The sequence below is a fragment of the Vipera berus genome (assembly GCF_964194415.1).
Source record: "Vipera berus genome assembly, chromosome: 6".
NCBI classification, from domain to species: Eukaryota; Metazoa; Chordata; class Lepidosauria; order Squamata; family Viperidae; genus Vipera; species Vipera berus.
In genome coordinates, this window is record NC_138208.1 from 42,729,420 (window position 1) to 42,747,146 (window position 17,727).

The window sequence follows — 17,727 nt, forward strand, 5'->3', positions numbered from 1 at the left end:
TCCACAAGGCTGTCTGGAAACAGCGAGGGACCGGCCACTGCCGCGTTGGCACTTCCCCCTGGGCGCATGCTGGGGAGGTATCACCCTTCGTGAGGAATCAAGAAATGCACCATCGCCTGGAAGTGGCCAGCAGATGGCCCTGCCTACTTTGGGCAGGCTAGGGGCTGGGCAGCGTTGTGCTTCTCTTCAGATTCGTGCCACCCGGCTCAGCCTCTCAGCACTGTAAGGAGAGCACCTCGCTGCCTGCCAAAACCGGGCAGGCTGGGGGCCGGGCAGCATTGCACAGGTAACATCAACTCTCACGCTGCTCATGGCATCCCTTCCCCCAGAGCCCACCAAGACGGATATGTGAAGTAGGTGAGAGCCATGTGCTGGCCACTTCCGGGCAATGGGGAAGGAAGGAAGGGAAGGAAGGAAGGAAGGAAGGAAGGAAAGGGTCTGAGGGAAGTCCTGTCTTAGTCCTGCCCTGCTGCCCTTTCACCATCCCATTGTCCCCTCCTCCTAGCCTATCCTGGGGGGCCTCCCATCCTATTGCTAAGGAAGCTTTGGATACAAAGCCAAGTCTCACATGGAGAGGAGTGGGCCTCCCTCATACCCATCATGAGCAACCTAGCTAAGGAGAGCAAGCACAGCAGCAGCAGCAGCCTTGAGGAGGTAGGTGCAGCTGGGCACCTCCTTGGGGAAGTGGGGCTGGGCTAGGTGCCAGGGGTGCTTGAGGACTGGGCTGGGTATTTGACCTCTGTGCCACCATCCAGCCCACCCACGCATGGCCTGAGAGGAACAGTGAGGCTCCTCCAGTGGACCATGCCTTGGCACTTGCCCCGGTCCCATCTCCTTCTGCCAGAGACCCTCAGATCTGTCCCACTCCTGCCCAGGTCCCCATAGGCACCCTTGGCACAAATGATGTAGAGCTGGCCATACCCACCCAGTAGGCCACACGCACTGCAGCTGCACCCACCCTGGCCACAGGCCTGCTGAGGGCAACCGCAATGCTGATGCGGCCCTCAATGAAATTGAGTTTGACACCCCTGACTTATATCTTTCCTACATGCTGGACCACTATCTTCTGTGCCCATGTGAATCTTGGATATTTTTTACTAAAGTTTTCCTCAGCATAGCACTCCCCAGTTGTATTCCCAAAACATCATGATACCAGATTCCACAAAGCAGCATGCACATAACTTTGCTCTTCTCCTTCCTCTAATTTAAATTGTCTTAAATCTGCAGTATTGAATTTGAAATAATGTGTGATAACTTGCAAACATCTTGGTATATAATATAGAAAAGGTCAAATGTTTTGCAGAGCTTTAGAATAATATCAGCATTTCATTGAGCTAACCTAGGTTGCCCTCTAACCATAAATTAATCTAAAACAACATTAACTTAATGGGTACAATGGATACAGTGATATACTTCTCTTACCTGTATTGAACTTTATTGTAATGTGTCTGATATTTTGGTCTTTGCTTCTAAAAAAACCCATTAAATACTTGGATGGGAGACTGCCTGAGAATACTAGGCTGGTAAGAGAATTGGGAAAAAAAAACTTTAAAAGGCAGAAGATAAGTACTTCTATTTTGTTGCCAAAAGACCCTACATGGATATTTTTATTAAATATAAGTCAAGTGTGACTTGAGATGTTCAGTTACTTCAGTTACAAACTAAAGCAGATTCAGTAATTAGTTCATTGTTTTGATCTCTTGAGCTGTAAGACATAAATAAGTGCTTATGAGTTCTTCAGTTAGTTAACAAGTCTACGTTGCAGGCTACGTTGGAAGAAATTGTCGGCTTATTCTCAATAGTAAATATTTAGCAGTAATTTTTTATAGTTTTATAATCTTGAGTATAGTCTCAACTTTTTGTGAAAACCCTATTTACCTTATTTGACCTCATTTATTTGGGTTTTAAATTTGACCAAACTCAAATCTATATGCAAACCCAGGATTATAAATACATGACAGGAAGAATTTTCAAATCCTCTTTCTCAAGAATTTAGCAAAGAACAAGCTTCCATATTTCCCAAAGGGTCCCAAAAGTAGCTTACGAATTTAAAAAATGGGGAAAAATGTTTTTTAGTTGACATCCGATCATAGGTAAAAAAGGTAAAGGTTCCCCTGCACATGCGTGCTAGTTGTTTCCAACTCTAGGGGCCGGTGCTCATCTCCGTTTCAAAGCCGAAGAGCCAGCGCTTGTCCGAGGATGACTCCGTGGTCATGTGGCCAGCATGACTATATTAAAAGCACCAAATTGTTTCAGAGCTCAAAGATAATCTAAAATGTTACTATGGCTAGATTTGTTCTTTTATCTTAAGGTGTATTTTAGATTTTCAAAAAAATAATTGTAGGTCACCAAGAACTGTAGTACTATTATTCCAGATAAGCATTTTTTAAAAAATTGTTCTTCTGTTACCATTTGATTTCTTCGTCCATTAAGTGGTGTATTCTGTTTGTCACAGCAAATAAGATAAGAAAAGATAGTATACTCCCCTGCTACATTGGACTTGGTATTTTTAGTCATTTGTTCTTCTCTGCTTTGTGCCCTGAAATAGAATAGACAACAAAAAATAAAACAAATAGCCTCTTTATAGACATGGTATACGAACAAGGGTTGTAATGAATTCTTAGCCTTATTCTATATGAGAGCATTTATGGGAATTTTAACATTGCCTCTCTATCAGAGCAATCTTTTTTACTTTCAAATAAAAGGCTGTTTCATAGTTTGAGGGTATAAGTTTCCATTATTTGAGTTCTTAAAATAAGCAACTGAATATTACAAAACACATTTACTGTTAGAAAATTATGTTTATATTTTAGGTTCAGAAAAACTGGTTGTAGAAAATGTTCCTAATTTGGAAGCTGTGGTCTTCAAAATCTTCCATTAAAATATGTTCTGCAAAAGTAAACGTAGGCCTTGCAGCAAAAAGGCTACTTTTAAAGAATGCTTAAATTAAAACTAATGTATAGTCTGAGAAATAAAAATATTTCTTTTCAGGACCTTGCAACCAACAGCTAAGGTTCTGTACTATTATGCATTATGTACATAGATAATGTGGTTTGTTGATAGAGACCAGCATTTACTAACTTTCTATTTACATGGTATAAAGAGGAGGAGCAAAAAAAACTACTTAAAATTAAAATTACTTTTTTGAGAACACTCTTTTGATTGAGGGTAAAAAAGCAGAAAAGCACCCAATGTTAGGAAATTGCAATTCAATACCATGTAATTTAAACCTGCCGTTTCTTTCCTTGTACTAAATGACATACAGATGGATTGCTCTGGTCATTCTACTTTGAAAATACAATTGTTTCTTTATGAGGGCATATATCTGTGATTAAAAAAAACCTTTTGTAGAGCTGTAATCAAGCATAAATCCCTCAATAACTGGGAAAAAAGTTTATTTTGAAAAATGTTATTTGTTCAAGCCAAATATAACTGCTATAATCTCTTAAACACCTGTATGCTTTCAGAAAAAAAATCACTATACATAGTTATAGCCTAAAACATTTGGAAATGATGAAACTAGGATGTTCAATATTTATTTGTGTGTATCTGTTTACATTTATAAGTCTATACTTATACCTCTTGATGCCTTGCCAGACTAGCCTATATATTGTTATTTTACCAAATAATGAGAGAGATAAATGTCTAAAATGAAAGAGCAATTTTTGAAATAATCTGCCTAAATTCAAAGCTGATTGTTTGTCAGATAATATGTAAAGGAGTGCAATATTAAAAGTTTAATGAACTCTTCTTCATTTGCTGGTGTATTAGGCTAATAAAGGACTTTTAAGGTAAACAATGCCTCAGAGTCACTTGAGAAGCCCATACGTCGGAAACTTGACAGATGGGGCAGGAAGTGAGCAAGCTCTATTACTGGCAGTAGCTTCCTCAGTGAGCGTCCCATGGCCCCCACTGTCACATTTCCATTGCACAGGCTTCCCGACGCTGAGGAGAACTGTATTTCCTGTGCCGCCTGGCTGGTCTGGTGGGGGGAATTGCCTTCTGCCTTTCCTGCTTCTGAATTGGCAGCTAGTGTTGCCCTCCCAAGAGGAGGGCACGGTGATTGGTTGGCCATGTCAAGAATGGGGATTGATCATCCCCAAAGCCCACCGCTGTCAAAGGAACAGGGAGAAGAAAGAGGGAAATTGGCTGAACTGGCCAGACACCGAAACCCAGCCGAGAAAAGCAGAGTAAGTGTGCATGTCTGCCTTGTGCTGACCCTATGTCAGCCAGGCTCTCTATGGCGCGCTGCAGCTGATTGGAGGAGGCTGGTCAGGCACCAAAGCCCCGCCGAAAAAAGTGGAGTCCATGTGCATGCCCGTGTTAGCCAGTCTCTCGATGGTGCACTGCAGCTGAAAACAGAGGAGTCTGTGTCCATGCCTGCCTAGCCCGCTGCAGCTGATCTGAAGCGTGGAGAGCATGTCTGACAGGTGAGTGCATAGCAGACGCGCACATGGACTCTGCTGTTTTCGGCACTTCGGTGCCTGGCTGGTCGCCTCCAATCAGCTGCAGCGCACCATGGAGAGCCTGGCTGACACGGGTGAGCGTGAGGCAGGCGTGCACATGGACTCCGCTGAAATGTTGATAATATCAAAAAAAAATCAGCAATTCGTTGTTCTAAAATGGGTCTTTTCTAGCTTTCCTTTAAACAAAAACTTTATATAAATCATCAGTATTGTAACACAATCTTTTCTTTATTTTTCCCTCAAAATCTACTTTTGGATATGAAAAGCTATATTTTAACAGCTTATATATTGTTTATAAAAATAAATTACTTAAGGTTATGCAATTATATTTTGTCATATTTATCTGTTACTTTTGCATCTACTTTTTTCAATCCATTTTCTTTCTGTCATTAATTCCCCAAGAATAAGAAATGTAAATTGTAAGCTCCTCATAGCACAGTTCTTTTTTTTGTGTGTAAGCTTTTTATTATTATTTTTTTCTCTACATACATATGTTAATTTTTCAACCAGCGTGTGGTCTGGGTTCAAAAAACACTAATACATAATCAAGTCCTACTCTTTGGTTCTCTCCTCTAGCCATTTGTAGAATAATTTCCAGCTTGGGTAGTATTCTGTTTCTTCTTTATCTTTCAGCCTCATAGTTAGTCTGTCCATCTCAGCGCATTCCAGTATATTTTTAATTACTTTTTCCTCTGATGGTATTCCTTCATTTTTCCAGTATTGCGCAAAGATTATTCTTGCTGCCGTTGTAATATGTAGAACCAAATATGAATTTTGCTTATTAATCTTTTCTGGTATTATACCTAATAGAAAAAAATCAGGATTAAATACTACATGTTCTCCGAATATTTTTTCTAACCAAGCATGTATTTTTTTCCAATAGGCCTTTGCTTTATCACATGTCCACCAGATATGATAGTATGTGCCTGAATTATGTTTACATTTCCAACATCTATCTGACATATTTTTAAACATTTTTGCTAATCTTGCTGGTGGCAGGTACCATCTATAAAACATTTTATATAAATTTTCTTTATACGCAGTTGACATTGTCAGTTTATAATTTCTCTCCCATAATGTTTGCCATTTTTCTAACTCTATATTATAACCAAAGTTTTTCGCCCACCTTGTCATTGTCTCTTTAGTTTGTTCACTTTCCATCTCTAAAATTAACAAAAAATTATACATTTTCTTAATTAATTTCTCATCAGAGGTTAACAATGTCTTATCAAATACAGTTTGTTCTTTGTAAAATCCATACAGTTTCACATCTTTTTCATATCTATTTTGTATTTGTAACAGTGCCCACCATGACATGTTGATGCCCTCATTTTCAAGCTCTTGTTTCGATTTTAATGTCCCATCACTGTTCAAAATATCTCTATATGCCCAATTTTTTTCAAAATCTACCAAATTTGGGTGTGAGAAAGCTTCCGTCCTTGATAACCACCCTGGATTTTTTACATATATTTTAGTTTTGATTTTTCCCCATACTGTTATCAAAGCATTTCTAATACAGTGATTTTGGAAATACTTATGAATTTTGTTTTCCTGTACCGCAAAAAAGCGTGCCACCCCAATTGTAAGTCATGTCCTTCCAAATATAACAATCTTTTATTCCTAAGAGTTATCCATTCTTTCACCCATGTTAATACAGATGCTTGATAATACAAAGCTCACTCGGGTAGACCAAAGCCTCCATTTTCCTTAGCATCTTGCAACATTTTCATCTTTATTCTAGCTTTCTTTCCTTGCTATACAAACTTCAAAATTAATGAATTCAGCTCTTGGAAGAATTTTTTCTCAAGTTTTATCGGAATTGTTTGAAATAAAAATAAAATCTTAGGCAATATATTCATTTTAAATGTAGCAATTCTTCCTTGTAGTGACAATTGTAAGTTCTTCCACTTTTCCAAATCTAGCTTTATTTGTTTCAATAGCCTTATATAATTGTCTTCTTTTATTGTTGAGCATTTGGCTGATAAATGTATACCCAAACATTTAACCTTTTTCATTATCTGTACCTCTATTAATTCTGACAATTGGCTTTTTTGCTTATCTGTAAGATTCTTAACTATTATCTTAGTTTTTTCATCATTTATTTTTAATCCTGCTATTTCTCCATACTGTTCTATCTTTCCCCACAATTTAGGGATCATCTCCAGGGGTTCTTCCAAAATAAATACTAAATCATCGACAAATGCTTGTAATTTATATGTTTCACCCTTTATCCCCAACCCTCTAATTTCTCTATCTTGTCTGATACTTCAATTTAAAACTTCCAAAGTGAAAATGAATAACAGAGGGGACAATGGGCACAGTTCTATATCATTGTGAAAATACACTGGGCAATTGTGGACATATTTATATTCATAAATAGATTGAATTGTAACAGTTTCCCACTCATTAGGTGAGCGCCTGTTCTCTTGTGTGTATAATTTGAACATTGCCAGGCCATTTTTTATCAGCAGTTGTAAAGAAATAGAAACCAACTGTTTAACATATGTATAAATAACAATTTCTTTGCAGTTCATTATCTTTTCAGTAACATGATTCTATCAATTAAACACATATATGTTGAAGGCAGCATATGCACTTGTATTAGACATCTATTATCTCCCACTGCTAGTCTTCCAAAAGGAACTCAATATATGTCAGACTATATATGCAAAAGTTGTCTCCTCCTCTATTAAAGTTCAACACATCATTTTCCAAGTAGACAAAAAAATAATATTCCACCTGCAGTAAATAAACATGGGAGAGCTATCCCACAATTTTTCACCCCTATGGCAGCTTACTATACTGTTTTCATGATTAATTTGATAAAACAGAGCTTTGTGTTCTAAGTTCATCATGAACTAAGTCTGATGAAAATAACCAACTATTTTGGCAGGGATGGATAGCATGCATTTTGGGTTATAGGAGTAGGGCTTTTTTGTCATAGAACACTCAGAACGCAGTTCTGGCACCTTTTTAGGATGGAACCTTGTAGGGTAGGCAAGGCGGGTTGTATGACATATGTGAGTTCTGGCACCTTTTTCTTTTACAAAAAAAGCACTGTATAGGAGCATCTCATTCACTTGAACCAATATGATCATATCTTTAAAATGGTATGTACAAGCCATCAGTAATGTGGTTGCTAATATACCGGTAGGTAAGTCCAGCTTATGAGCTGTTTGTATTTAAAGAGATGCTCACAACAAATTCTAGTTTATTTGGTGAATGCCTGAAAGATGCATTACTTCATCTAAGCCAAAAACAGATGAAAAAAACTAAAGGCAACTATAAATTAAACTTGGCTCAAATCTTTAAGTTGCAGCATTAGTAAGAATGTCCCAATGGTGAAATTACAAACTATCTGCAATAAATTCAGTGTTCTTATTCTGGCAGGAACACTTGATAGTAAATCAGATACATCTCTGGTGAAACACTGGTTATTTCAAATGGAAAAGGTTATAGGTATTCCCCAAACAAACCAGGTTTAAATGTTTGAAAGTACATTCATGTTTGTAATATATGATTAGCAGCAATAATAAATCTAATTGTGCTATGAATATTTATGTTAGCCAAACCCTGGAGCAGTAGTAGAAATCTTCTACCACAACGGCAAGCTCTTTAAGATTATATTTTTAAAGAAACAATGGAACTCTTGGCAGAAGCACTGGAAATATAACTAAGTTATATGTAAAAAAATCAAAGTATGAATGTCAGCTTTCATGCATTCCTTCAATTTAAATTTGCACTACTAAAAAGCTAGGAAACTTTAAAAAAACATAATTGCAGGTCTGATTTTTTTGAATATTTTTTTAATTTTTAGTGTAAAAGTGTGACCCCAAATTTAATAATAAAAAAAATTACTATATACTTCTCAATCACCGGTCCTGCTAATAAAAAGGCCAGAATATTAACAGACACTACAACAGAACACATGGAAATAACAACACCTGTTGATATTTCTGAATCTGATCTTGAGAAGCAAAGCCAAACTCCAAATGACTGGCCAGACTGCTGGACCTATGATAAAAAAAAAGAATTTTGCTTGAAAAATGAATGGCTCTGTGTTTGCAAAATGAAACTTGGCTGTAAACCTTGTAGAAAAGTTGAAACTCTTGGAGTTGAAACAAAAATGGGAATGAAACTTTCCAAAGAATGGATCAACAATGAGATAACCTATTCTGGCAATGATAGGAATCAACAGTTGAGCTCACTTTGAAAAAAAATTTTTGATCACAATCTGCTGCACATAAAGCAGCATTAAAAATAGTTGTTGAAAGCGAAAAGATGACTTGAGAATTTTTTAAATGTCATTATCTCACGAAAAAAATAACTTGCAAATTTTTTTTGAACTGCATATAAAGTAGCAAAGGAAAATCAATCATTCCATCATTTTGAAACTGAAATTGATCTGCAAGAACAGAACAGAGTTGAAATGGGTCATATTCTTCATTTTAACATTGTTAATCATATAAGTGAATAAATGAGGAAAACTGTGGTTAAAGAAATTGTTCAATCCAATAATAAAATTTCATTGATAATTGATGAATCAACCACAATAAGCAAAAAATTACCCTCATAGTATATGTTCGATGCTCTATCGAAGGTGTTGGAATGAATTCACTGGTAAATTTGTTTTTGGACTTGGTAGAACTTGAAAAAGTAACGGCAGAAGGAGTATTTGATTCCTTACTCCAATGTCTTCACTCTTATGGGATGACAGAAGATTATTTAAAAAAATATTTGGTTTCTTTGGTGTGTGATGGTGTTGCTGTGATGATAGGATGTAAAAGTGGAGTGACAAAATTGCTGTCAGAATGTTTTCCTTCTATTATAGTTTGTCATTGTGCTAATCACACTAGAATTATCAGTAGGTGTTGCTGCCAAGGAAACTTCAAGAATAAATGGATTCAAATCATTTATTGATAAACTTTACGTCATATACCATGCTTCAGCAAAGAATAGTAGAGAGTTGAATTTATGTGCAGAATTACTGGGGGATGAGCTGCTGAAAATTGGAAGAATTTTAAGTACCCGATGGGCGTCATCTAGTTTGCGTACAGTTTTGGCTGTGTGGAATAATTTTGAATCCCTTGCGTATCATTTTGAAGAAGCAATGCAAGAGATAAAAATGATAAATGTACTTATGGCTTGAAAAGAAAAATAACATCTACAGAATTTTTATTGGACCTAGGATTGATGTGTGACGCTCTCCAAGAATTATCAGAATTAAGTTTGGACCTACAGGACCGCAACATGGACCTGTACAAGGCAAATAAGAAAATAAAAATACTGGTACAAGTTTTTGAAGAAAGAAGACAGAACTTTGGGCCCTATTAATTAATGCACTATTGCTACTGTATGCAATCTTGGCTTTCATGGAGTTTTACTTCACAAAAAAGATTCAAGAAAGGATCCTCCCATTGACCCAAGTATATTTTATACAAAATTGAAAGAGTCAATTGAAAAAAGATCACTTGATAGCAAAGATGATGAGTTGGCATATTGGTCTCACGTACTTCATCAAAAACATTGGTCTGAAGATGTTAATACTCAGCTGACATTTGGAGAAGTGGAAATTAGAAACTTGTCAGTCAGACTGCAACTAAATGAAAGAGAAATGATTCGTGGATTCCATGAATACATTCTCAAAAAGACCTATCCAGAAAAACTGTTGCATTAGATACGGACTTTGAATACCATTCAAGTGAATGTGAACATGGGTTTTTGCAGATGATTCTAATTGCCACCCCAACAAGAGCTTTGTTAAAGAGTAAGACAATTTCAGCAGTTTTGTTCATCAAATTTGTCAGACCGCCTCTGAGACTTTTCGATCCTTCAAAGTACATTGATCTGTAGTTACTCAGAGGACGACATTCAGCCATAGATATTAACAGCAAGGAAAGGAGTCGAGAAGATTTGCCAGACAAGAATTGGACAAAACTTTGGAATTTGGCTTTAATACAATAAATTAAATTCATGTTAAGAATTGAATATATATATTTTTAATTATATAAATAAATATATAAATAAAATTATATAAATAAAACATTAACAAGATGTGAGTTCTGGCACCTTTTTTATTTTACAAAAACACTGTAATACTTCCTCTATGAAATAAATATTACTTTGAAACTGTAGGCACTCTTTTATAAATCAGGTATTTGGTTCATTCTCCAAGTCATATTGTCTTTTTCCATTTCAGCTAGAGTGCTGCATAAAATAGAGTATTTCAATGTGACATTCTGCTAGTTCTATTCATTATGTTTGGAGATAAATGAAAGAGCTCATCCCTAAAATATTCTGCTGAGGAGCAGATATGTATAATCCTTCTCTGTGTACAATATGCCTTATTTATTTGCTGCTTGAGTTTTAATTGGATTTTAAAAATGTAGATTATTGTGCCTTGATATGCCTTATCTATTTGCTGCTTGATTTTTAATTGGATTTCAAAAAATGCAGATTATTGTGCCTTGGAGAGGAAATAGAGCAGAGGAATACATATTAGTCTCACCTCCTGCATATATGATCTTTAAATTATTCCGTATCAGGAGTCAACTCAATAAACTTCGAATTCTGTTAATCTATATGTTGAGAGATCTTTCACAGCATTAAATCTCTCCATATTATTCTGTTATATAGTAAATATGTAATTAATAACCTTTTAAAGGAAACTTTTTAAATTCAATTGTAGGCATTAAGAGCTTCTTTAACTATTTTATGCTTATCAGTTTCATTGGATAAAAAGATTTAATTTTTTTAAATCTTACTTTTCAATAGTTCTCATAACTAATATTTCTAGGAAAATTGTTTATTTGGCTTTTTCTAGAAACATTGATATTTTTATATTATTAAGGTTAGTTACACTTGTTCTTAAGTATCTACATTCCATTTTGTATTAACTTCTCTTTAAAACCAATATGCATTTTACTAAGCTCTAGAATTCTTAGTCTCTTATTTAAGTTCCTAATTTTTAGTTGAATTTTCTGAATTCATGCCTATCATACTTATTGCCCTTATATCCAGGAATTTTGCCTCAGTTTTGTAGCTATATCGCAGCCATAGCAGCCACAATATTTGCCTCAAATTCATTTGAGTTGTATGCCATTGAATTTAAGCAAACTTTGGTGGTTGTAAACCATAATCATAACAGTTCAATAAAATAGAAATGGAAACAATTAAAATACAAACAATGGTATAAATAAACTACATGGAACAATAAGAAGATATACAAAATCAGAGGAAGTTGGTGTCCCATCAGTCTTTAGAAGAGCTGTCTACTTTTTTAAGCTCATAGCCACAACACTCAAATCAAAATATATCCCTCAACCTGAAAAAAGTGCTTTAAGTGGATGGGGTTTAAGTAAGGATCTAAATAATACCCTGTTTTTTTCAGCAGCTATACTTTTTGAAGTGTAAGATAATTTTAAAATATGCTTCAAATTTAATGAGAAATTAACAATCATTGGCAAGATTTTAAAGTGATCACAACTTCTGGTTAAACGTAATATGCCCTTTACCTTTTACCTATTTACAGATGTCTTACAGGGTTTTAATACTAAAATGTACTTATTGAGAAGTCCTGAAGAACACAATATTAGGCTCCAGATTTTACCTTCTAGCAAAGGATAATGTGATGGTCAGATCTCACAAACATGTGGGTTGACTTTTCTGCATAGTGAAAGCTTTGGCTGCCTCACATTCTTTTCACATGGAGTCACCTGCTTGTGTACAACAGCCTTCTAAAAGTTGGGTTTGATAGAACAATCCGCTTGAACCTCTCTAATGCATTAGGATGCAGTCTAGCCATTGGAAAAGTGAATGTACTATAGAAGCTGTATTTGGCTAGCATGCAGTTACTCAGGATTTTAAATTAAAAAGACGCCTTTTTCCATATTTTATCTTTTTGCAGGGTCACGTAGGGAAAAAAAGAACTATAAGGTGACTTTTTCCCAGGAAGAACTGAGAAAGCGGTTGACACCCTTGCAGTACCATGTTACCCAGGAGAAAGGAACTGAAAGGTATGGCAAGGGTGTAGGTGGTAATCAAAAACAAGGGGATGCTCCTTCTCTTTCACTATGGTGTAATTTTCTCTCAAGCGGTTTCAAGTAATTCTGTTTTAGTTTATCCTGAATAAACTGAAAAGCCAAAAAATTGTAGCATGGGCACTAAGTTCAGCAATTTGATCAATGTAAGTTGGTTATCGTGACTTTATTCTGCTTTTACTTTACTACAACATTTGTGCAACTAGCACAGGTCATTTTTTGTTTTGGGGAAGGAGATTTGAATTATAATGGAAATAATGTTTAAGGCAATATTTTTGAAGTGGTCATTGTAAATATCAAAGAGAAAAGAGAATGTGGTATAATTTCATTTTTTTCCATTCTGTTTTTTTGTTAGTTTGTTTCTTTTCTTGGAAACTTCTGGGTAGAAAATATTAATTGGGTCATTAGGTAGCTTTTATATTCTGACACAAGGTAAGGTGAAAGAAAAAAGATGGCTCTTTTTCAAGGATAATGAATATAGTTTATTCCATTTGATTCATAAAAAATAGATATCTCTGTAAGATATTCAGTAAGCTTAATAATATGCTTAAATATTCAATTCACAATTCATAATATTTTATTTTTAATTAGACTTGCTGAATGGAGAACTTTGGGTGCTAAAGCTCCCTATAGCTCTAGATATGGACTGCTGATTATGCACTTTCTAGTATAGGAGGCTTCAGCCAAGTCATTTTTTGTTGTGTGCAATATTAGCACAATAATGTAGTACATGCAAACAGTAAGATAGTCACTTAAAAATAACTGTATAAAAAGGCACCCCATAAAAAGAGTTGAAAGGATAATAAAAACTAGCTGTAGAGCACTTAGATTTTTTGTTGGAGGAATACAGCTGATTTTTATTACAATGACCTCCTAGCCTTTTAAATGGGTAACTTAGAAAAATATTCTTAAAGCAATAATGCTGTTTTTGAAATAAAAACATTTCTGACTTTCACCTAGCTTGGAATTTAGCTTAGACCACCATCCAACATTAAAATTGATTCATTTTATAGTATTATACACTGCCTTACACTTGGATCTTACACTACTGTATTGTTTGATAAGGTATTAGGCAAATACCAAAGAATCAAAATTTAAATGGTTAATTCTTCTCTTTCTGTTTCTAGCTATAATTATGATGTATAATGGTCTTTTCTCTAAATTGATTTACCTGAACTAAGAAAGTTTCATCTGTGCTAGCCATGTTCAATTTTTTAAATTCCATTTAATTCCATATCTTTTATTTTTATGTAATGTAAATCTGGTTAATAATCAAAATATTTTTACTTTGGTTTAACATAAAGTAAATAAAGTATGTTTTTAAAATATTAGGATTAAAAAAAACAAATTTACAGTGGAAATTTAAAAACTTAATTGAAAATGTGTTGAAGAACAGCTTTTTCATCCAGGAGCCATACATGTTTATACTTTAAAACACAAGCTTATAGTGAATGAAAAGAAATCTCATCCTCAAAGGTTCAGACATGAAACAGTAAAGAAAAATTTATATCTCCGCTGTCAAATCTAATCTATAAATCTAGGTAGTAGGTAGAGACAACCAGAGCTTCAGAAAAATCAAGCTCTAAAGAGCCAGCTGGGAATGGGGAGATTCCCCTTTCAGATGGGCTTTTAAAAAGAGGTAATTTCATTTTTTCTGTCTTCTGTGGGTTCCCCCCCCCCTACAGGTATAAGAATTAGAGCCAGGAAAGCAGAAATTTCAATCTCCAAAAGTCTTAAGAGGGGGGGCATCCAAGAGAAATTGTAGCAGTCTAGGGCAGAGATCCCCAACCTTTTGGGTACCAGGGACCGGTTCTGTGGAGAGAGGTTTTTCCGCGGACTGGAGGGGGCGTGGTTTTGTGTGCTGCCTGCATCCCGCAGATGGGGCTTTACTTGTTTGTGCGGCCTGGTTGCTGGCATGCTGCAGCCCGCTACCAGTCCACGGACCCAGGGTTGGGGACCCCTGGTCTAAAGGATAGTAGCACTAGATTTGTATTAGCATTTTAAAAAAATAATAAATAGGAAAATTATTTGAGATCAGCATCTATACTATTTCTTCTGCCTATAAATGCAAAAGTTATTTCTGTATTAGAAGCAACTTCTGAGAGTAAACTTACAGAGTTATGGTTAAACTGCCCAGAATCTACAAAAACTATAAAATGCATTTCTTTATAGATAGTCCCCAACTTATGACTGGTCACTTAATGACCATTCAAAATTATGGCAGGCCTGGAATAGATGCTTATAAGGCACTTCTGGCCATCATAAAATGTAATGCCACACCTACTTCTCACAGGCCTGTGACTGTATTACAGAGCTTGTGAACCATCTCATCTTTATAGTTATAATTCTTGCAGGCATGAGATGTTTTCTGCTGGGGTCTGCAAAAATTGCCCATTTGGAAGAATGGCTTTGCACTTATGATGACAGGTTCCCTTAACAACCATGATGATTTGACTTAATGACCGCTGCAAAAATGTCATAAAATTGGTTCCAGGGTTGTGAGTGCCTCAGTTTAAATAACATAACAATTTATGACCGGATATTCAGTGCCAATAGCAGTTGAAAGCCAAGAACTCTCTGTAGTTGACTATTTCTTATCTCTTTCATTTTGCCTCGCCCAAAAGAAAATAAAGTTATGAGTTTGTAAGTATGCATACTAAATAGTTATTTCTGTCTTGTGCTCTAGTGCCTTTGAAGGAGAATATACATATAATAAAGCCCATGGAATATACAAATGTGTTGTTTGTGGAAGTCCTTTATTCAAGTAAGTATATTGAACAAAATAAATGTGCAATTTTATGAAGTCTGACTAGTTTGGGAGAACATTACTATTTGACTGTAATTACTAGACAGAAGTGGGTAGATATAATTTGTCCTTTTAAGCAATATCGTCTTAGAATTCTGGGTGCTTTCTTCAAGGACAGAAATTATCAGAGATAGGGACTCCCCAAATAACCTGATCTGTCCCTTGAAAATTTTTACCAGTGGCAACCTACTCTTTAATTACAGAGTTGAGTATACAGAATACAGAATTTAATTATAATTACAACTAAAACTAACTACAGTATATCAAATCTGATGGCTTGATCAATGATGAACTGGTTGAGGTCCAAATTGTATACTCAATGGTGGACAATGTTTTTGCTTTACATCAATTGATTGAAAAATGCATACTCAAAATTGGCCTTCCTCAACTTTAAAGCATCGTTAAACTTCTTCTCTCTGATATTGTTATGGAGAAATCTTTCAGATATCTAAATTGACAAGCAACTTTTCTTAATCCAACAGCTGTCTTCAGACATTTAACTCAAGATGAGGTGTAACACTCAGGTTCTCGAATATTGTGTGCATTGAAAGTATGGTAGGATAAATGTATTTTGGCCCCAAATTTATTCAACCTCTATAATTGAACTCCTGGACTCACCAGATTTCCACGTACCTAAGACTGTGGGTAGCAATATGTTATTCTGTTTGGGCAACATAACGGTTATTTCCTGTATGCATGTTGTGCTAAAACATGTAGTGAGGATCATTGTCTATTACTGCACCCTAAACAGTCTGGACATAAAATTACCAGGAATATAAAATTAGTATTTTTGCCAAGTACAGAATACAAATAAGGAATATAAAGTAGGACGAGAGGATGCAATATACAATACATTGCAGGTTTTGAGTATAGTATATTATGTTGTATGTTTTGATTTAGGAAGATGGGAAAGAATGAGAAGGAGCACCAGTGTTAGCCTTGGGCAGATATTCTCTTATAGCCCAATTTATCTCACAATTGAAAGTTGCAATTGGATGACAAAATTAAGGGAGATAGCTAGCATTCTATCCTTGGAGGAAAGGGATCATACAGATCTTAACAAATACTTAATAATTAACCTCTGCCACCAAGGACATCATTTTGTGCATTATTCATAAAATAATATTCATATCTGTTTACGAAAGATGAGTTAAAAGATAATTTATTTTTGTTCCTTTGCCATTAACTAGTATACTGCATTTTGTCATTAGCTGTTTGAAAACCAAATAAGTAACAATAGTTAATTAGTTCTCTATCTAGGACCAGACTCTGAATGCCTTTTCTAATCTGCTTGTCATTTTTCATGTTTGCTTTGAATACATTTTTGTATTTAAAATGCACCACTTCCATGCTAATGTGTGTATTACATTTCTACAACATGGTAATATTGATTTTGTATTATTATATTCCTGATATTTGAGATTATTAAAATGTGTTACACACACACACACACACACACACACACAAACGTGTGTGTGTGTGTGTGTGTGTGTGTAGGTCTTGGCTTATTCGGGTCTTTTCCCATGTAAGATTGAGAGTGTCTTGGCGACGTTTCGACGAGGTCCCACCCGTCATCGTGCTTGTGTGAGCAAAGCGTGATCGGAGCTGCCGTCTCTCTATAAATATTGGTGGGGTTGTGTGTGGTGCTGGCTTTGTTGCTGTAAGTGGGTTGGTTGGCTGTGTTGTTACATCCTGATTGGATGATGGACTTATTGTTTGCAGCTTAGTTGGCTGTTTTGTAACATCCTGTGTGGCTGAGGTGTTGGCTGTGTGCCCATTAGTCTTTTGTGTTGTAATGACTTGGGTGATGGGCTGTGTGATGACATCCTGAGCTCTAGTGTAGTGATATCCTGAGTTCTGGGCTGCAACATCCTGGGTGGTTGGCTGTGTTGTGACATCCCGAGCTTTAGTATTGTAACCTCCTGAGTTCTGTGATGTAATGTCCTGAGCAGAAGGCTGTTGTGTAACATCCCGGGCTCTGGTTTGGCTCCGAGTTTGCGGTCTGGCTTTGTGTTCATGGTGTGTGTCAGTTTGCTTTGTGTTGGGGTTGGGAGGGGGTGCAGCAGCTGGAGATGCCGCCGTGGTTTGGCTTCTGGATGGTGGTTGCATTTCGTCTATGGGGTGAGTTTGGGTTTGAGTCTGGTGAGGATGATTGGCGGTGGTGTCCTGTGTTGTTGTGGGTCTGGTGTTGGTTTTTGTGGCTGAGACTTGTTTGTTGACTACGGCTAGTTTCCAGATGTCTGGTAGGTGGGAGGTATCGTCACACTTATTCATGTTGTGGGGCTGTTTCTCTATTTCGATGGCTTCCATAATTATTCTCTTATTGTAGTGTTCAGTTTTGGAGATTAATTTCGTTCCTTCAAAGTCAATTTCATGTCCTGTTGCTTTAAGGTGCTGGAAAAGGGAGGAAGTTTTT

At 36.1% G+C, this 17,727-nt stretch overlaps 1 protein-coding gene across 7 annotated transcripts in view; it reads left to right on the forward strand.

Moving 5' to 3' along the window:
- MSRB3 (methionine sulfoxide reductase B3) overlaps positions 1-17,727 on the forward strand; it is a 78,462-nt gene that overhangs the window by 22,908 nt on the left and 37,827 nt on the right. For all 7 annotated transcript variants that reach the window (XM_081331965.1, XM_081331970.1, XM_081331971.1 and 4 more), the window contains 2 exons: positions 12,373-12,481; positions 15,192-15,269. In XM_081331965.1, coding sequence (XP_081188091.1) covers positions 12,373-12,481; positions 15,192-15,269 — 187 coding nt within the window. The remainder of the gene's footprint in view (positions 1-12,372; positions 12,482-15,191; positions 15,270-17,727) is intronic.